Raw genomic sequence first — 22079 nt, 5'->3', positions numbered from 1 at the left:
GGATTAGAATGGTTGGAGGTTCAATTATTGAAAACTGGGTTATTTGATCAGGACAGAATCAACTTGTTGGTAGGTTTAATGGAAGTCGTGTTGACAAACAATTTTATTGGTTTCGATGGTAGTTATTTCAAGCAAATAACTGGGGTAGCTATGGGGGCGGCGCCCCAGTATATGCCAATTACGTAATGGCATATTGGGAGCAGGAATTTCTTTTCACTAGTAGATTTATGCCCCATATTAGCTTTTACACCCGTTTCCTGGATGATTTGTTTATCATTTGGGAAGGTGGGAACGATCAGTTTGGAGAATGTATTGAATTTATCAACAATTCTGTTGATTTCCTGAAATTCACCTACAATATGAGCCAAGTTGAAATTGACTATTTGGATGTGCATTTGGCCTTAAATTTGGTTGATTCTACTTTGGTATCCACTATTCATAGAAAAACCACATTCTCCAACTCATACTTGAGTTATACAAGTTGTCATCCTGACCATCAGAAGAAGGCAATAGTTAAAGGGCAGATGGTCAGGGCGGCGAGAATGACAAGTTTGGAGAAAGATTTCAACAAAGAGCTTGAATTTATTAAGTCAATGTTCATCAGGCGTGGGTATCCATTGGCACTGTGTGATTGCATAGCTGATGAAGTTAAACTCAAAAGGGCTAACTGTGTCTATTGGGCCTTATTGTATGGAAAACAGGGTATTAGGTATGAGCATGTTGAGGGTAACACTGTTCCCATGCGTGAAATCAGTCTCAGGAATGATGATACTGGCGCACGGGGTGGTGGTGGCCAGGCATTATACTTCATTACCACCTTTTCCTTTGATGCCCCTTATGTTGTTGACATTATTGTCAACAATTGGAAAGTCTTGAAAATGGATCATACAGTTAGTGGGAAATTAGGGGGACCACCAAAATGTGTTTATAGGAAAGGAATTTCCTTTAAGCAACTATTGGAAAAGAGTGACACTACACAAACCGTAAATTATAGGAATAAGGGTAATTTTAAGTGCGGTAGATGTAGTGTGTGTCACTTGATCAATGTGACGGGTCCTGTATTTAAGTTAGCTGGAAACACTGACAGGATTGGAGCCCATTTTGATTGCTACACACAAATGTCGTGTATGCGGCTACGTGCACACAATGTCCAGCCTTTTACATAGGAAAGACCTGCAGGGCATTAAGAGATCGTATTATTGAACACCAGTCGGATATTAGGCTAAAGAAAAAGACCAACGCCCTGTATAGGCATATTGACATCAATAGTGGGCATCTTTTCAAGTTTTGTGTGCTACAGCAGATTATGGTGGACAAATTTGGAAGGAAATTGGACGTACACTTAGATATAGCTGAGATGAAATGGCAGTTGTTATTCAATGCACTGGAATTTCCAGGCATTAACGACTGCATTTCTATTATGCCCATTTTAAAATTAAAAAATATATTGGGGTGAACCAGCTTTTATTTACATTGGACACATTACATTACATTAAATTATTTATATGCTTAAACATTTGTACAAGCTAGTGTATCTAAGAATATTTTCTGTTTGCAATGCAGTAATTCAGTCCGATATGGTTAATCTGTGCATAACAATTATTATTTTTAAAATAAGTTTTAATGTTGGTTGAATTTTGGGTTTGAGTTTTCCTTTCATTATGTATGCTGGCCTTTTAATTGATTCCACTGTGTTAATAGAGTTAATTAAGTTATCATTCAGTTGATTGGTGATGATGTCATTTTTAAATGTGTATATAAGGTGTTTCTTTTATCAGTATTAACTTGTGTTCTGATGAAGTCGGATTAAAGACGAAACCTAGGTCAAAATTCGTGGTTTTTTCATTTAACTGGTTCACTGGTTGCTTCCTGGAGTTCAACTGCTGGTACACTATATTTAAACCCATTTGTCCTGGGTTATGAGTTGCCAGTTTTTTTGCATGAAGAGCAATTTTTCCCCTCCAAAGAGGGGGCTGACAGCTAAGTGCTTGGTCATTTTAAAGGAAAGTCATTGAGACTGTTTACAATAGGGTGGTGTCTTATTTCCAGATTTGGAAGTGGAAGCACCCCATTGCTTAGTTCTGAGAGTCCCTTGGGATTGAAACCTAGTGCTTTTGGTGTGTCTGGGTTTGGCTTAAGTGGATCTGCAAGGAGCTGGAAAGGACCAGTTCTTAGTAGGCCAGTGCCTACTAAATCTTGGAGGTTGCACTTGTAAGAAATATTTCACAGTTTGCATACATTTAGCTTTTCTTCCATCTTTTTTAGAACTTCTTCAGCCTTATTGCCAAACAGATGGTCCTGATGCAAAGGAGCATCTAACAATTTTGCTTTAACATGATCAGGCAGAGATTGCTCCTTAAGCCAAGCATGCCTGCTAAGCACAGACCCAGTAACAGCAGCCCTGCCAGAGGACTCTAAAGAATCAAAGCCGCATTGCAAAGTATGTTTTCCAACTTGTTCAGCTGAATGCAATAAATCCTGTAAATCTTTATGTTCCACACAGTCAGAAACCAATATAATTTTCTGTTTAAGCAGTCCCATGATATGCTGTTGATATTTTAGCATATGAAACTGACAGTTTAAAGCCTTGATTGTCAAGGTTGAAGAAGTACAAACCTTTTTACCCCATCTATCCAGCACCCTGGAGTCTATCAGAAGGGGTAGGATTTTTAGCAGTAGAAGCCTTAATGCCCTTGGGCTCCTGAAAAATGGTTTCTGGGTCTGCAACAGGATATATAAAAAGGAACTTGTGGGACTCAGGAACCCTGTAGTATCTGTCTGGTTTACTAGGAGCCAGAGGCAGGAAATCAGGAGCCATACTGGATTCCAAAAACACATCAACAATGTCTAGTACAGGAGGTATAGCCAAAGGCCTATGCTGAGGAAGAAGGAAATCCCTAAGCCTCTTTCTGGAATCAGAAAATTCCTGACTTTCCCAGTGGTAATGCTCCCTTAAGGTATGTAAAGTTTCCCCAAAAGAAAAGTCCTCAGGGGTGGAAGCAGAGGGAATGGAATCGTCTGCATCAGAATCCTCATAAGTAGGTGTGGACAAATCCAGGTCATTAGAAGAGTCAGAAGAAACAGAGTCCTGTTCAGAAGATTCATAGTCAAGCTCAGCCATAGGCCTCTTAGAAGGGGGGAGGGGTTGACTACCCCTGATTAGAGTAATTAAATCTTCAGCCATTTTGATCATTTGTTTTTTAGGCATAGGGGCCTGAACATGTGGCCTGGGCATCAGTTTTTTTAGACATAAATCGAGATTTAGGCCTTAGTATTGAAGGTGGAGTCGGTTTAATATGCAAGTCTGTAGGTCTGAATACACCATCAGAAGCCGGTGCCTGCACAACGGCTCCGGACCCATCCAAGGTAGACACATCCGCAGCTTCCATAGGTGAAGCATCTCGTGGCATACCGGACTCCAAATGAGTCTCAGTAGAGGCCTGCGAAAGCGCCTCACTAAGTACCGGCGAACTGACGACTGGCTTAGAAGTGTCGTCGGCAGTTTTGGACCTCGGCAGCCTGTCTGTCTATATCTTTGCATTTTTTTGGAATACTGGTAGTCGGATGGCTAACCAATGACATTTCTGGATAATTAAGCAGAGAACCGAAATAATAAAAGGCAAAAATATACCAACGACGGATACTGCACTGATTAAATAAAGCACAAAACCGACAAGGTGTGTCGTGGTCAGGGCCTAGACAAGGAATACAGTACGAATGAACATCTTTATGAGGTATTTGCTTTCCACAAGTAATGCAATTATTAACTTTTACTGACATCAGGAAGGAGAGTACAGTTGTGTACTTACCATAAATGTAGATGTTCGAGTGTATTCACTGTTGTAGTCATTACACTTGGGTTATCCTGCTGGCAAGGCTACCCGCAGTCGGCCTGAATTACAAAGTCCTGGTCCGGCGTTGGTTGCTGTTGCTTCTTCCCTGACGGCAGTGTGCCAGGGGTATACAAGATGCAGCCAACACCATTTTCTTCAGTTTTTCTTGCCCCAGATGTCAGGTGCCCCCAAGAAGGTAGGCAATACATATTGTTTATAAAAACACAGTAAAATAAAAATAATACCTTCATCTACAAGCAAATACACCACATAGGTTGTATAGGAAAGAGAAGTATAGATAAGTCCCAGCAAAGAAAGGGGGATGGAGGGTGGGTAACCTGGACTGCAACAGTGAATACACTCAAACATCTACATTTATGGTAGGTACACAACTGTACTATGTTCATCGCGTTTCACTGTTGCAGTCATTACACTTGGGTTGAATCCCAAAGCTGAGGTAGGGCGGCTGGGCCTAAATAGGATGAGGAGTGGCTATGAGGCCCTGCAGAACTGCAGTGGCAAAGCCTGCTCTGGATTTGGAGTAAAGAGGTAAGTGATAATGCTTGGTAAAAGTGTGCAATGAACTCCAAGTTGCAGCCTCTAAAATATCCTTGGTTGGTACTCCTTTGAGAAAGGCTGCCGAAGTGGCTGCTGCCCTGGTAGAATGTGGCCTAATATTCTTAGGCACTAACTTGCCATACTGTGCATAGCAGAAACAAATGCAGTGGCCTATCCATTTTGGAATAGTCTGCTTTGAGATAGCCTTTCCTTCTGATCCTGCAGCATATGCTACAAACAGTTGCTCAGTTTTTCCGAAAGCTTTTGTTTTGTCCAAGTAGAAGCGTAGCTGTCTGTGTATGTCCAAAGAGTGCAGAAGTCTCTCCCCTTTATTCTGGGGATTTAGATAAAATGTTAGCAAATTAATGGTTTCTAAGACAAAATTGAGGCCCCATGTAGGTATTGGTGCTCTCCTTGGGGTCTTATGTTTTTTGCCCCTCTGAGGTACTGTCTTAGTAGTGGGTGAGAGAAAATAGGAGGTTACATATTGCAATGAGCTGAAATGGCAGAGGCATGGATCTTAATTGATGAGAAGGATAGGCCTTTGTCCAGCATCTCAGTTAGGTATTGTAAAATCTGAGGAATATTTGGAACAAGTGGTTCAAGTCCTTGTGCCTGGTTCCAGGCACAGAATCTCTTCCATTTTTCTGCATAAGATTTCCTAATGCTCGGCCTCCTGGCTTCTAAAATGACATCCATAACAGCTTTAGAGAGAGGTGTGGTCGGAGTGGCTATATTATCCGCCATGCAGCCAGATTTAAGGTTCTGAGTTGACTCTGCTGAATCTAATTGTTTTGTTGAGTCAGAAGATGAGGAATTTGAGGTAAAGTCCAGGCTGGGCCTTGGGACAAGCTCTTTAGGGGGATTGGGTACCAGTGCTGGCGTGGCCAGTCTGGGGCAATCAGGATCATTTTTTGCTTCTCTTATCTGACTTTTAGGAGCACCTTGGGAAGAAGAGGTAGTGGTGGAAAGGCATAAACTGTTAGGGTTTTCCAGCTGAATGATAGAGCATCCACTTTCCATGCTCGTGCGTGATAAGTCCTTGTGCAGTATCTCTGTAGTTGGTAGTTGTCAGGGGAGGCAAAAAGATCTATGTCTGGGCATCCCCATTTCCTTGTTATCATGCTGAAGACCTGTGGATTTAGTTTGCACTCGTGAGGATCCAGGAGGTTTCTGCTTAGTTCGTCTGCCAGAGTATTTTTCTTTCCTGGCAGGAATTGTGCCTGCAGATGTACTTGGTAGGTCAGTGCTGTGTTCCACAAAGTCATGGCTTGCCTACAGAGGGGGTAGGAATGTGTGCCCCCTTGTTTGTTTATGCACCACATAACTGTGGTGTTGTCTGTCTTTAGTAATAGTTGTCCTGGATGTAGTAGATCCTTGAAGGCTGTCAGGGCATTCTGTACAGCTAGCATCTCTTTTTGATTGATGTGAAGATGCATTTGTTCCGCGGGCCACGTGCCCTGAATACATTTTCTTGCCATGTGCGCCCCCCCCCCCCCTCCCCAAGCATAACCCGATGCATCTGTTAGTGTCTGCCTGGCTGTGGGTACAGTGAAAGGCTGTCCTTATTGTGGTGACAGGACATTGCCCATCGAAACTCCTGTTGCAGACAGGGAACAAGAGTTATCGTTTCCAGGCTGTGGCAATGTTGAGTCCAAACACTTTTTAGATACCATTGTAGTTTCCTCATATGCAGTCTTGCATATGGAATTAGTAGAATGCAGGATGCCATGAAGCCCAAAGCCTGCAGAATTTATCTTGCAGATAGCTGGGTCTTTGTTGCCATCATTTGAAAGCAATGAGCCAGTTGCCTTTGCTTGTCTGGCGGGAGATAAGCCATCTGGGCAGTTGTATTTAAGCTTGCACCCAGGAATATTATCTCTTGAGAGGGCACAAGTTTTGATTTCTTTTCGTTTACTGTGTACCCTAGGCAAACAAGTAATCTTTTTACAAATGCCAGATGCTTTAGTAGAATGTCCTTGTTCTCTGCTTGAATAAGGCAGTCATCCAAGTAGGGATATATCTGAATTCCTTTTTGTCTGCAAAATGCAATTACTGGTGCCAGGCATTTTGTGAAGACCCTGGGCGCAGGAGATAAGCCAAAGGGCAGTGCAGAGAATTGGTAATGCATTGAGCCAGCTATGAAATCTGAGGTATCTTATGCAAGATTGCCTGACTGGGACATGCAGGTATGCCTCCTTGAGGTCCAAAGTAACTAGGCCAAGCCTTCTTGCCCAGCATGGGTAGAAGTTGCTGCAGTGTCAACATTTTGAATTTTGGAACATCCAGGAAAGTATTTAGAAATGACAGGTCCAGTATTGGTCTCCAGGCTTTGTCCTTTCTGGGTACCAAGAAAAGTCTCGAGTAAAATCCTTGTCCCTGTTCTTGCTGTGGTACTTTTTGAATAGCTCTCATGTCCATGACAGCAGAAATTTGTTTTTGTGCCTCTGCCCATTGATTTTGTGGCAGGTCTGGCATACCTTTTGACCTTGGAAGGGTGTGAAAGTGGAACCTGTAACCCTGAGAAACAATATTCAGTACCCATTTGTCCCGGGTGATCATATGCCAATTTTGTGCAAAAAGTGCTAGCTTTCCCCCTAATGGTGCTGCCAAAAGGTAAGTGCTTGGCATTTGTAGAGGGAAGTCATTGGGACCGTTTCCTATAAGGTTGTGATTTATCTTCTCCCCCTTTGGGAGCTGAAGCACCCCATTGTTTAGGTCTGTGTGAGCCCTGGGGCTGAGATCTGCCTCTTGGATGTCTTTATCTGCCTTTGTGGCCTGTCTGACACTGGAAAGGACCAATTTTTAGGAGGCCAGTTTCTGCTAAATCTAGGTGGCTGAACCTGTAAGAAATCCTTTACTGTCTGCATTAATTTTGCTTTATCCTCCATTTTCTTTAACACCTCTTCTGCCTTAAAACAAAGTGTCATGCTGTTATGGAGCATCCAATAATTTTGCTTTAACATGTTAAGGTAAACTTTGTTCTTTTAACCAAGCATGCCTTCGAATGACAGAACCTGTAACTGTGGCACTGCAAGAAGCCGCTAATGAATCAAAACCACATTGCAGAGTATGCTTTCCCACTTGTTCAGCTGCATGCAATAAATCCAGCATTTCCTTATTGTCAGGACATTGAGATTGTAAGCATTTTTTGTTTTAGCAAAGACATTAGGTATTGTTGATATTTAAGCATGTGAAACTGGCAGTTTAAAGCCCTTACAGCTAAAGTGGCAGAAGTGTAAACTTATTTCCCATATCTATCCAGTGCTCTAGAATCCCTATCAGAGGGAACAGGGTTTTTTGCTGTGGAAGCCTTGACCCCTTTGGGACCCTGAGAAATTGTTTCTGGGTCAGCAGCAGGGTTTTTATAAAGGAATTTATGAGAGTCTGGGACCCTGTAGTACCTATCTGGCTTGACGGGTGCAGGGGTGTAAAGAATCAGGAGACAGACTGGATTCAGAAAAAAACAACAATAATATCTAGCACAGGGGGGATAGCAAGGGGCCTGTGCTGAGGCAATAATAGAAAATCTCTGAGCCTTTTCTTGGATTCTGAATAATCCTGGCTCTCCCAATGGAAATGCTCCCTCATGGTGTGCAAGGTTTCCCCAAAAGAGTAATCCGCCGGAGGAGAGGCTGAAGGGATAGATTCTTCAGCATCAGAGTCCTCATAGGGAGGAAGAGAATATCCCTGTTCTGAAGAGGAGTCAGAGGAAATAGAAACCTGGTCAGAGGAGTCATAGTCAGCGTCTTGCCTAAGCCTTTTATCAGGAGGGGGATGGGAACCCCTGATCAAAGTAATTAGGTCCACGGCCATTTTAAGCATCTGTTTCTTTGGCATGGATGACTGTCCAGGAGAATGCTGTACTTGTTTCTTTGTCTTTAGTGGTGTTTTAGACTTTGCCTTGGCTGCTGAAGTGGACTTGATAGTGAGCTGTGTAGGTCTGAAAACACCCTCAGAAACCGATGCCTGCTCAGCGGCTCTGGACCCATCTGAGGGAATAGTTTCCATAGGCCCAATACCTTGAGTTTCCAGAGGCCTAGTTGTCTCCACATGGGAGTCGGAGGCAGCCTGTGGCTCTGAAGTAGTGGGTGTCAGGGGCTGCGAAAGCGCCTCACTGAGAACCGGCGACTGGCCTAGAAGAGGCTTCGGTGTCGGTTTTGGACCTCGGATGCCTGTCCTTTGCTGTCTCTGCGTTTTTTATGAATTCCGGTCGTCGGTTGTTCCGACGGCATTATGTAGCTAAACCTTCGGCCAAAATAATGTAAAGCAAAATCAAACCGACGCTCAAGTGCTTTGGTTGAATCTAGCATAAAACCGACAACTAGCAACGCCGTGGTCAGGGCCTAGGCAAGGAATACAGTAAGAGTGAAAGTCCTTATGAGGGTATTTGCTTCCCACAAGAAATACAATTGTTAACTTTTACTGACATCGGTCTGGAGCAAGAAAAAGTTTCCCCAACTGGGTACTTGGCTTTATCAAAGACTTCAGTTCTGAAATTCAATTTCGAAAATCTCAGGAGTCGGCCGTCCGGCACTTGCGAACTGCTTTTGCTTCCGGCACCGCACGGCAAGACTGACTGAAGAAAATGGCGTCGGCTGCATCTTGCATACCCCTGGTGCACTGACGTCAGGGAAGAAGCGACAGCAACATACGCCGGACCAGGACTTTGGAACTCAGGCCGACTGCGGGTAGCCTGCCAGCAGGATAACCCAAGTGTAATGACTGCAACAGTGAAACACAATGAACATCAAGAAAAAGTTTCCCAAATGGGGTACTTCGTTTTTAGTTAAAGACTTCGGTTCTGAAACTCTAAAACGAAAATTTCAGGAGGCGGCCAATTGCCACTTGCGAACTGCTTCTGCTTTGGGCAATGCACGGCAAGAAAGACTGATGTAATGGCGTCGGCTGCATGTTTTATACCAGACCACCTGACGTCATGGAAGAAGGGACAGCAACGGACGCAGGACTCAAGACTTTGTTAATCAGGCCGACTGAGGGCAACCTGCAAGCAGACTACCCAAATGTAATGACTGCAACAGTGAAACACAAAGAACACCTGAAAGTAAGATAAACCTGCCAGGAATCTCAGGTATTTTCTGAAGGCGGCCTTTATAGGTATGTGAAGGTAAGCATCCTTTATGTCCAGGGTTGCCATGAAACCCCAAGGAAAGATGAGTGGAAAGACAGTAGGTAGGGTAAGCTTCCTGAAAGTAGGAACTTTTAGGAAGGTGTTGAGGTGCGACAAGTCTAGAATCTGCCTCTATGTTCCTTCCTTTCTGGGTACCAAAAAGATTCTGGAGTAGGTTCTATGGTGCCTTGCAGTGGCAAGCGTTTGCAAAACCTGATTGAGGGGAAGTAGTCGACTGGGAGGAGGCTGTGGTATGCCCAGTCTTGATTGGGGAGGGGGGGATTATCCAGGACATGAAGTAGCCATTCTGTATGATGGAGAGAACCCATTTGTCTGTGGTAGTAAGTGACCATGCAGGGAGAAAGTGAGAGAGATGGGCAGATAGGGGTATGGATGAGGGGGATGGGGGCTGAAATTTTGGCAAGCAGTCAGACATTACCTGCCGTATCAGGAAAGGGAGGTCTTTGGCTGGAAGACTGCAGAGGCCTAGCCTGAGGAGGCTGTCTTCTAGGGGGGGTCTTCTAGATTGGGGGGGTGGGGGCTCCAAGCCTGGAGGTTTTCCTAAAACTGTCTCTTTGCCGGGTAGTTCCGCTGGAACTTTGGAATAGACGAGACTAGGATGCATTTTAGGTCCTATGATTCTTTTCCTTTCTGTTGCAAGGATTTAAACAGGTCAGACACTTCAGCACCAAAAAGGGCCGAGTGATCCAGAGGTACATCAATGAGTTTGGCCCTGAAGTCATCTGGGAAAGGCTGAAGTTGCAGTCATGAGTACCTCCTTAGTACTGAAGCTGATGCAGCTGACCTAGATGAGGCTTCAGCTGCATCATAACTGCATCTTAAGGAGTGTCTATTCACTTGAGAGATGAGTGCCATCAGTGAAGACAAGGAGGCTTTGGCTGCACAGTCAGGGATGTCATCTAAATCTTTAGTGGCTTTGTTCAGCAGGGTTAAGGAGTATTTGGCCATATGAGTTTGGTAGTTGGTGGCTCTAAATGAGATTGGAGAAGAGGTGTAGTTTTTCTTTCCCAACCTCTCCACAGTCTTGCCGTCCTTATCAGCACAGAGGATAGTAGTGGTAAGGAAGGAACTTGGAGGCCCTATCCATAGAGATGGAGATAGTGGCAGGATCAGCAGGAGGGCACTTAGAGAAATTTCGCCATCTAAAAGACTTTATAGAGAGTGTCTGCTCTATGTGGGGCTGGAGGTCGAGAATCCGGGTTAATGGAAGCTGAGGCAAAGGCATCCAGGAATGCAGGTTGAATAGGAGGGTTGACAGAAGGACTGGGCGAGTCCATTTTAACAAGGTCATAAAAACTTTTTTGTACATCAGTCATATCAGAGGATTGCCACTTAAAGTGGTCTTTCATCTTAATAGTTTCCCCAAAAGTAAGATCCTCTACAGGGGAGTCAGGTTCAACAGAGCCCTCCTCAGGAGATCCATACCCCAAGGGGGATGAGATCTGAGAGTAAGAAAGTCCTCAGAGGAATCAGACAATTCTTCTTCAAGTTGATCTACTCTCCTTTCATGGGTGAGAGGTCTGGGATTAAAGAGGAGAGGAGCAGTAGCAGAGGGTTCCGAGGAAGGCCTAAGGGCCATAAAGGCATTGAGCAAGCTCTGGCTAAAGGCCTGCCAATCCGGTATGCTTTCAGAGGTTGGAGGAAGGTGTCTTGTTTTTTGCTTTTTCTTTAAAGGCCTCACTGGCGTCTGGCTAGGAATAGGCCTTGGGATGGCAGAGGCTGCGTCTGATGGGCCCAGAGTGAATGCTGGTTCCCCCTGGCGTCTAAAGCAAAACCTCTGTGGATGTGCCACTCACTCAAGATTGTGCAGCTTCCTCAGCTATACCTGCTTTAGCTACACTGGCAGATGCTGGATCCTCAGGCAAGCTGACATCAGCTACAGACAGAGGCGCAGCAGACAAAGTAGGCCGCGAGGACTTGGCCCTCTTCCTAGGTGGTTCAGGACCGCAAGGACTTGGCCCTCTTCCTAGGTGGTTCAGACGGGGCATCAAGCACAGCCTCCATCCCCAACACTAAATGTTTCAAGAGCTGAGACTCTAAATACAAATGTAAGGCCTGCAAATGGCGGCGTAAAGTTTTAGGGATAAATGATCGGCAAATGGTGCAGTTCTCGTGGTCTTGTTCCCTGCCTAAATAAAAGACAGTGGTCATAGGTGTTTGCGTCTTTATGGGGAATCTGCCGACAGCACTTGCCCTTACCACATGACATGAACAGACTAATTATCAACGAAGTAGGACTGAAAGAATCCTCAATGGGATACTTAATCTTTTTTCGATCAGACGTCTGTAAGAAGCAGGAGCACCTAGTGTACGACAGGCAGCTGAAATGTTCTGAGGGCTGCTGTGTCAAGCGTCACTTTTATAGCCCACATTCCTGCAGCCACGTCAGACATCAGACACACCAAGGAGGACTGAAAAATCTTTGGAAACCTGGTCAGGCGAACTGGAGAGGAAGAAGGGTAAACCCACAAGTAGAATACTGCAACACTGGAATAGGACATACACAGACTCCTCTTGTGGGGGGGGGGGGGGGGGGCAGCTTTGGATGACCAGCCACCTCTGTCTCAATTCAAGGGCAAATGCAAATGAGACGTCCTCAAGTGGTGATCTAAGGACACCACCTTCATCAATGTTGCATCTTCAGTGAAGGAGTCTAGTTGGAAGTTGAAGTGCCTCTTCTTGCACATATGCTTCTGAGGGGCCTCTACAGTGGGATACTTCAGGGAGGACTCTAAAGACTGAGGAGAATCCTAACTGTGAACAATCTCAAAGGTTGGAGAAAATATCTGTCCAGATGGGATAGGAGGAGCAGGATCGGCTTCTGTCAGGCTTCTGCTAGAACAAACTGATCTGACAGAAGAAATAGTACAGAGATAGATCTCAATCTATGCACTGGTCTCTGCTGCAGGAAAGGGAAGCACAATCTAGGAAAGACTGGCTCTGGTGAAAATCTTGGCTCCAGCAATGGAGAACTTGCTGCACCTGGTGTTGAGGGCAGATGCAAAGATATCTTAGCAAGGTCATCCCCAAAGGCTGAATATCTGCTCAGTAACAGCTAGATTAAGGGGCCACTTGTGAGGAAAGACAGACCCGCTCAACTTGTTTGCATGCACATTGGACTTGCCTGGAATTTGTGCTTAGAAAACTGAGAAGATATCATCCACTGCCACACACTCACAGGTCGCCATGACTTGTGGGGAGAGGAAAGGTGAAAGGACATCTCTGCGAAACATGTGGCAACTCCAACCACCACTGGATATGGGTTCTGCAGTTCTCCTTCAAAAATTATGTGATGAAACATTTTCTCTTGCAAAATCAGAGAATGGAGCATAGGTAACAGGCTACAGAGATAACCTGGGCAGACTGTTGGATCCAATAAGAATTAGATCTAAGAAGAGGGGTGGCTCCAATGGTTTTGGCAACTTTGACACCAGACCTAAGGAAGAAGAAAAATCCAAAGACCTCTTCCTTGAGGGCTTGGACTTTTGTCTCCCTGATTCACCCCCCCCCCCCTTTGGTTTTTCAACAGATTATCTGGGAAGAGCAGTAACAGAAGATTGAGGAACCAAAAGGAGCACTTTCTACCACAGTGGCTAGGAGAAGCCCTTTCAAAATCTGCTTGCTTCTTTCTCTCAACCAGGGCTTGCTCGCTGAAAGCTTCCAAGATGAAGCAGGATGTGTCCAGGTGTGAAGGGTCCAAGCAATAACCACATTTGTTATTGCTATCTGAGATGGGTAGCTAGACGGCTTATCAGACATGCTATAAAAAGACTAGCAAGAAAATGAAAGCACAACAAGCCAAAAGGTAATACCCATCTAAAGGGAAAACATATACCTCGAGCAATAACTAAAAAAAGGTTCAGGAATGAGTAAGGTACACAAAAAAAGTAATATAACAGAACTATTAAAAGGTAATACACAAAGATCTATAAAAAAAAAAAAAAAAAAACTAAATTAGATATGAAGATTTTTAACAAAAAAATCCATCCTATACTTGTGGGGGCAAATGAGATGTGGCATTTCATTTAACACCAGCGGTTACAGGTAAGGGGAAGACCCTGAGCACAAAATCCAAAAGCCTGAAAATGGTCGAAGTTGGATCAGACTCCGATCTAAAACTCTTACACTGAGGAAAAGATGAAAGGGACATCATATCCAGGGTTAAACTTGTGGAATTACAGAATAAGGAATAAAAATCTGCATAATTACAATCCTCAGAAAAAAATTTGCTATTTTATATTGTTGATTTGTGCTTTTGTTCAAGTTGTATAAAATGCTAAAATAATGGCTTTAAAAAACACAGCACACACAAGGCAAAGACAACTGACACACTAGCCTTTCAGCACACGCACAAATAATCAGTACCTTCGGCCAAAGATCAGGTTTAAAAAAAATGAGTTTTAAGACTACATTTTATACAAGATACAGCAATCACACATCAGCCACAGACAACACAACCACTTACACGTTTTCATCTTACTCTGCTGGAATGTAGGTGGGTTCAGTGCAGATGTGCTTATTTTCCTTTGTCCAAAGGCATCACTGTTGACAGCTGGAAGTCCAAGTCCACCAGTCGCCATGCTAGTTAGACTGCTTGTACCTAAGCCACCTTGGGAGAGAAAAGATACTCATTAACTTCACATGTATATCTTCTGTCTAATGACTAACAGCCTAAATACATTTATCAATTATAATATGGTTGACAAGTAGAGTGGAGTAGGTCTCTGGTCAAAGTTAGTAATTATACAGAAACCTACATCATGTCAATGGCAGGTTATGGTATTCACAGGTTCATAGATTAGTACTAAGCTAGCTGCCCTTGCGAGCCATTTTAAGCTTAGCCAATTATCCCTTGTGAGACTCAAACCCTGCACCCTGTGTTTGTCTACAGCCTTGGATTTAACAGCAGCTGCTCAGTGATCACGTTGGATACTACACCCACCAGGCCTAAGAGATGGGTCTACTTCACGTTATCAAATTTTGAATATGTTGAATGGCAAATGCTGTACATTGAAAGTGTTGTTGCGGGATCGTGGTACAGTGAGGATCAGGAAATTTGCCCTTTCCTCACTGTAGTGCCATCCCAGAGTTGGTATATATAATTAGCAGGGGTGTGGGGGGCATAGCCCCCAACAACAACAATTTCGATGTCCGGCATTTACGATCATATTGGCGTCTGACATTTTAGTCTTTCGACAAGACGATACAGACGCTAAGAGATACTGTACTTCAACTCTGGATAAAGCTGCATCACTAAACAAACCAATGTGGTCAAACCCAAAGTATGAAGTTTATTAAAACTCTTGGCATAACTGGCAGTCAAGTGTGAGAGAATGCCAGTACTATCACAAAGGGGCACTAAAGGAGGGGGAGGGATGATGTAATTTAGCCAAACTGCATCAAGTACTGCAGCAAATCAGATTTAAAACAACTGGGAAGTGAAAACCATGAAAAACTAAGTACACTGACCCAAAATAAAACAGTAACATTAAAATAAAGACGTACTGAAAAATGAAACCTCAACATCTAAATAGACAAAAATAAAAGAAAAATCTATCAAAGCCAGTTTTTCCACTGTGATTCCTTAAACCACTTGTATTAGCAGAAACATGGGATATATGCAAATCACCCTTTAGGGACATCAAGTGTTGCAGCTATAAATCAATGCTGAATGTCCATGACTTTTTTCTTAAGTCTATGGATAAATTCAGGGCAATAAAGACAAACCCCACTAGCTGTGGACATGCATGTTTCAGCCTTCTTATGGCATCACTGGCACAGCATAAGTGAACTCATTTTCTCTGGTACTTCACTACCATCCATGGCATTCAATATTTATATCATGGCAGTCTTGTTAAGGTTAGTAAATGTAACCTAACAAAGTAAAATGTTTTTCCAAATTGTTTGCTGAAAACCTTACAAAGGGGAATGTGCTCACTTCGTCTGGTTAGGACAGGAATAAAAAATGAAAGTTTTAACCACCCTCTAAAGGCTGCTTTGATGACATCCCCCTTTTGGTTGGCACTCCACCAGAAAAGGGAGCAATTGGCGGATTCTCAGCAGGGAAAATTTGCAAAAAAAACCTAATGTTTTGCATCTTAAAATCTGATTTCATAATGAAAATGCATTAACTGAAAAGATGCAATGTGCAACACTCCTGCATTTTGCAGAATACAACTATTAGTTACTCTTTCTAGAAAAAAAGAAAAACTACTACATGAAATTTTTCAGCAACTGTCAGTCCAAACTTACACATGGGTTCATTATAAAAACACGATATCCTGAAGAAATTTATTTATTTATTTATTTTTAATCCGATTAGTAACAAAGAACGAGCTACCAGAAATGCAGGTTTCTTTTAAAGAGACAAAACTGTTATATAGAATGATGAAATAAGGGGCAGGCTTTACAGAAAAACTTATAAAAAATGTGGACATATAAAGAACAAATGAAAAACCTACCACAAAAAAAAAAATTTAAATGAAAAGATAAAGCAAAAAACAAAGGAAAGCATCAGGTCAGACTTGCTAATATTTTAAAGCAAATGCAGTTAAGCATGGCTATAAGGATGAGAACAGCCAGTCCTCGCAGATTCTGAAGAAAAAAAAGCATTCTTTAAAGATGTACCTGGAAAAACAAGGTTCTTCAAAAGAAATAAACATCATGGATTTGGTGCTCGCCAATATGGGGGGAAACTATCACACCTAACCCCACCCCAGCAGCAACTAAACTAAAAAAAAAACTTGTCCAAAGCAGACTATAACCTCTTAAGGGATGGTATAAATAGCTTCACTGGCAAGTATGCCGAGCTCTACAGCAAAGCTTTATACAAACACCTGTATACCGGCATTGACTCGGCCGTAACTGATAGGACCAAAACAAGCTTCTCAAGGAAGAGCAAACCTGCCTGGTGGACAACTGCCATTAACAGGCTTTACAATAAGAGGAAGAAATTACTGTCCAACACTAAGAGGGAGCGAGCCCTCCTAAACCAGAAACACTCCCTCTTCAGTTTAAACAAGCAAATAAGACTTTTTGTGAAGTCATCCAAAGCAAACTACGAGTCCAAATTAGCATACTCAACAAAGGGCAACCACAAGGCATTCTATAGTTACAGCCAAAATCTAAAAGGAAAGGCCCAGATTTAGCAGATACCACAAAATGACCTGTGGACATAGCTAACCTGTTGGCTGACGGGTTCTGTGAAAACTTCACTCCCCTGTTCCCATCATAAGTACCCCAAGACATTCCTAACACTTGTTTCCTACCTTGCATCTCTAAAGAGCAGGTAAGTAAATGCCCTCCATAAGGCCAAAAACACAGCATCTATGGAACCTGGTAACATCCCATGCTGCATCGCACAGGGGCTCCAACATGAATTAGCAACACCACTGGGTAGTCTTTTCAATCATAATCTAAGCACAGACTTCGTACCAGCTGAATGGAAAACAGCCACTGTGTTACTTCCTTGCACAAAGGTGGTGCTTCCACAGACCCCAGCAACTATAGACCTATTAGCCTGATAGCCTTACCTGCAAGGCCATGGAGTGAATCATCATGGACCTTATCAACAAAGATAGGTGACCTCCAAATACTTAATCCTACTCAGTTTGGATTTGTCAAAGGGTGATCATGCCTGTTAAACCCAGTGGACTTCTTTGAGGCAAGTCACCAAGGCTCTGGAGAAGGGGACATCTGTCATTGTGACATATTATGACATTGTAAAACTACAATCCACTCTGCTACAGGCCCCATGAAGGCTCAGTGTCTCTCCAACCTAACACCACTCAAGTATTCAACTGCGGTACCACCTTTAACATTCTTATAAGAAAAGCGCAGTCCGGGTCTGAACGGTCTGCAAACAGCTACAGATAACTTTGAGTATGTGTCTACCTGTTTGAGCCAATCTTCATTTCCCCCTGGAGGAGCACTGTGCTTTGGCTGTAAGCAGCCCCCCCCCCCCCACCACCACCACCACACACATCTTCCACTTTCTCTTATTCTCTTCTATTAGCAAATAGTATCCATAACTGATCAATACTGTGTGTTTGTTAAATTAAACTATGACCACAGTAGCCTACTGATACAAGGTTGTCCTGTTTTTCCACCTGAGAAATTAAGAAAAGACTTACAGTTTCAGAGCAGTCCTTGGTCAATTGTGATTGTTTCTTAACACATACCTGTCTTGCTTTGGCTCATTAGCAGCAGTACAAAGAACTGCCTGCTCACACCCTTGTTCTCCCCCTCCCCTTCCCTGTTTATTATCTTAAGACAATCCCAGAGTTAATAAATATTACCTGTGGTAGGCACCATTTGTAAAACTACAATCCACTCTGCTACAGGCCCCATGAAGGCTCAGTGTCTCTCCAGTAAGTGTTTTACAACTGTAAATGCCTATTTATGTTGAATTGTATTAGACATTTTACAACTGTATATGTTTATGTTGAATTGTGTTAGACATCTAATATGTGTTATGCTTTATTATTGATGTTACTATGGCATGCTAGCATTTAGTATGCACCAAGTTGTTTCTAGTATAATAGTATGTATGGTCTTTTTGCATAGCTGCACCTTGTTCACTAATGTTATTCATGTAATTGTGTTGTGTGTAGACAGCTCATACTAGTGTCTAAATTATTTCTAAGTTTGTGCTGTTACTGGTGGATAGAATCACATTGGAGAACCACGACAGATTGCTGCTCGCTATATTTTTATCTGTGGCTGCGTAACTGTCTGGGTTTTTGTTTTCTAATGTTCTTCCAATTGGCTCAGTATCTGCATATACTAAGTAGTGGTTCAGGACATTGTCCTGCATGTGGTAACTATTTGCTCAGTGTGTTTTTTATAATCTTTATAATATATATTTACCATCTCAAAAGTGCTTACTCCTCTGTATTCTTCTTTTCTAGAGCAAACAACACTCTTAAGTATTTAACTGCGGTACCACCTTTAACATTCTTATAAGGGAAGTGCAGTCCGGGTCTGAACTGTCTGCAAACAGCTACAGATAACTTTGAGTATGTGTCTACCTGTTTGAGCCAATCTTCATTTTCCCCTGGAGAGCACTGCGCTTTGGCTGTAAGCAGCCCCCCCACCACCACCACACACATCTTCCACTTTCTCTTATTCTTTTCTGTTAGCAAATAGTATCCATAACTGATCAATACTGTGGGTTTGTTAATTTAAACTATGACCACAGTAGCCTACTGATACAAGGTTATCCTGTTTTTCTCCCTGAGAAATTAAGAAAAGACTTACAGCTTCAGAGCAGTCCTTGGTCAATTGTGATAGGTTCTTGTATGAGGGGCTGGAAACAAACAGGGTCTCTACCCGCTTCGCTCCCCACCCTGCCCCCTATTCCCTCCCGCCCCCGGTGGTCCCACCTTTAATGCACTCAAACCCCTCCCATCTTTCCAATAGCCAACCACAGCGCTAACCCAACACTACCTCCTCCATATTCTCTCTACTATCACACCAACTCAACTGACATGTACAAGCATACCTTTCCTTTGCTCACTGCATGCACTCTCCTTGCATATCTTACATCCTACCAAAGCTCCATCATTCCCCCACTCAACCACTACCACTGTACTACTACTCACACCACCACCCATGTCTCACCCATACTCAGCTCCCCTCCCACCAACTCAAGAACCATCCCTATGCACCCCCCACATATTCTACCAACTATATTACTCAAACGTAAAGCATCCCTACAACTTAACATAGTAACCCTCCCACCATACCTATTACCCACAGAGCACAATTATAAAGTTTACCTTATAAACAAACACATTCAAAAATTGAGAAAACTAATAATCTCATGCATATCAAAACTAGCCCTAAGTGGAGACATCCACCCCCAACCCTGGCCCTACCATCTCCAACCCCAATCCTCATAATCAGACTAGAAACCACAACTTCTCCCATATTACAGCCAATAGAAAGCCAAGTGACTTCCTTCTACTAAGCCTAAATATTAGAAGTATATCCAACAAAGTCCATGAACTCCATGTCACCATAGAATTATACTCCCCAGATATAGTCATCCTGACAGAAACCTGGCTAAAACCTCACATTACCAGTGAGCAAATACTCCCTATAGGTTACGGCACACTAAGAGTAGACTGGCTAAACAAAAAAGGAGGTGGTGTACCTATAACATTTAAACAGCATCTAAACATCCAGATCTTAAAATCATCAGCTCCACAAATAGGCAATGAAGAAATAATATATACCAACCTCAAAATTAACCAAAACAAAACCATCAACATAATTGGATGCTACTTCCCACCTGGGCAAAACATCCCTCCACTAGAAAACCTCCTCAGCTGGTCTACCCACCATCTCCCCCAAGAAACTATCATCTTAGGTGATTTCAATATTGACTGGCAATCCTGTTCTGGCAACAATCCAACCCATCATGTACACCTTCATGGCTTCACCCAACTAGTCCAGTCACCAACAAGGATAAATAAAAACTCCAGCAAGCACACTACCCTGGATTGGATACTAGTCAGTAAGAACTCCCATTCATATATAACAGGCTGCTTTATCAGATAGCCTCAGTGATCACTCCCCAACATTCCTACTCAAAAAATACCTGTACCAAGCTAAACCTGTCATTGATCGTCAAATACGTAAAAAAATAAACTTTAACCCACTCACATTCATCTCATCCCTCAAAGAATGCAACTGGCATGCTCTAAAGTACCTCAGTCTAGATGACGCAGTTGAATTTTTTAATACTACCTTCCTGAACATCCTTAATTACCATGCCCCCCCATAAGATTTTCCAGAACCAAAGCACAACCCTCCCCATGGCTACAGAAAACCACTAAGTCAGAAATGAAAAACTGGAATAAAGCCTGGGAGCACTGGCGCAAAACCAAAACCCCCATAGCTAGACAGAAATTCCTAGAACTACGCAACAGAGTCAAAAAGCTAATAAAACGGGACAAATTCCAATACTACCAGTCTGCCATAGACTCCTCACAACACAGCCCCAAACAATTCTGGTCCTCCATAAACTCCATCCTCCACCCAGGTAAAGTCAGTACCCCTCCTCCTAACATCCCTCACTCCTCAGAAAATATTGCTACCTCATTCAACACACTTCACCCAAACCATACTATCACTAGCTAAACAACACAACCCCCCTCCCCTCCAACCCACACCTTCAACTAGTAATCTCCCCACTGCCTTCTCTTTCTCCTGTACCTACCTCCAACATAAAAAACTCTTCACTAAACTTAAACCCACCAAATTAGCAGCAGACAACCTCCCAAGTGAATACCTACAAATCGCAGCTGATGCTCTGGCCTACCCAGTATCCATCTTGATTAACCGATCTCTGTCAGAAAGTTACGTTCCCACATTGTGGAAAGTCTCACATATAATTCCCCTCCACAAAGGCGGACCCTCTGCAGAACTAACCAATTACCGCCCCATAGCTATTCTCTCTCTCCACTCTCCAAAATACTAGAGAGATGCATACACTCTCAGGTCTCTCACTACCTCCTTACTAACAACCTCCTTTCCAGTACTCAGCATGGCATCCGACCAAACCATAGCACCACCACTGCCTTACTCTCCTTTACTAACACTATCCTTCAGCATAAAAACAATGGCTATCTCTCCTCTGCTACTTTCCTAGACCTATCTAAAGCATTTGACATGGTCCCACACAAACAACTTATCTCTGTCCTCAATAACCTATCCTTCTCACAGTCAGTCACCAACTGGTTTCACAGTTACCTGCCTGACCGCCAACAATCCGTTGTATGGCAGAATGACATATCTCCCCAACTACCTGTCTCCATAAGGGTTCCCCAAGGATCCATCCTTGGACCCCTACTTTTCTCTGTTTACACCAATAATCTAGCCTCTGCCACCAAACATGGCACACTCATCCAATACGCAGATGACTCAACCATCATCTGCTCAGCCCAGTCCCTACCCAAACTGCAAAAAGTCACACAGGAAGCCTTTTCCTCTGTTGAAACATGGTTATCCGATGCCCAATTAATACTCAACCCAAACAAAACTAAACTACTCATCTTCCAACCCACCAAACATACTCAAAACAACTCTCACTAACATCACAGCAAAAGACAACACCACTATATACCCAACTGAACACACCAAATTGCTAGGAGTGGAAATAGACAAACTAAAATCTGACATTCACATATCCATGACCATAAAAAAGTCTACAAAAAACTAGGAGCATTATACAGAAATAAACAATTTCTCACCAAAGCAGCAAAGATTTCAATAGCAAATTCCCACCTCATCTCCACCCTACTTTATGCCTCTCCAGTATATACCAACCTAAGGCAATGTGATCTAAACAAGCTAGAGACCTACTACAACAAAATCACCAAATTCACCACAGGGGCATCCTACCGTCGTCACCACTGTCTCTCACTTGCTGAACTGGGCTGGCTTGAACTCCCTTCACCTCCTTCAGTGGTATCAAGTCTCACTCGCCCACTAACTAGTAAACCATCCACTAAATGTCCCATCCCTCCAGA

General features: G+C 43.1%; 1 protein-coding gene across 1 annotated transcript in view; it reads right to left on the bottom strand.

Annotated features, from left to right (window-relative positions):
* The window catches only part of CNOT1 (CCR4-NOT transcription complex subunit 1), a 4219019-nt gene that overhangs the window by 2273541 nt on the left and 1923399 nt on the right, over positions 1-22079 (bottom strand). The window contains exon 18 of the mRNA XM_044079520.1: positions 14009-14152. Coding sequence (XP_043935455.1) covers positions 14009-14152 — 144 coding nt within the window. The remainder of the gene's footprint in view (positions 1-14008; positions 14153-22079) is intronic.

The sequence above is a fragment of the Protopterus annectens genome, chromosome 8.part0 (assembly GCF_019279795.1).
Source record: "Protopterus annectens isolate FY-2018-M chromosome 8.part0, PAN1.0, whole genome shotgun sequence".
In the NCBI taxonomy this organism is placed as follows: Eukaryota; Metazoa; Chordata; order Ceratodontiformes; family Protopteridae; genus Protopterus; species Protopterus annectens.
This window is presented reverse-complemented; position numbering and strand designations above follow the sequence as displayed.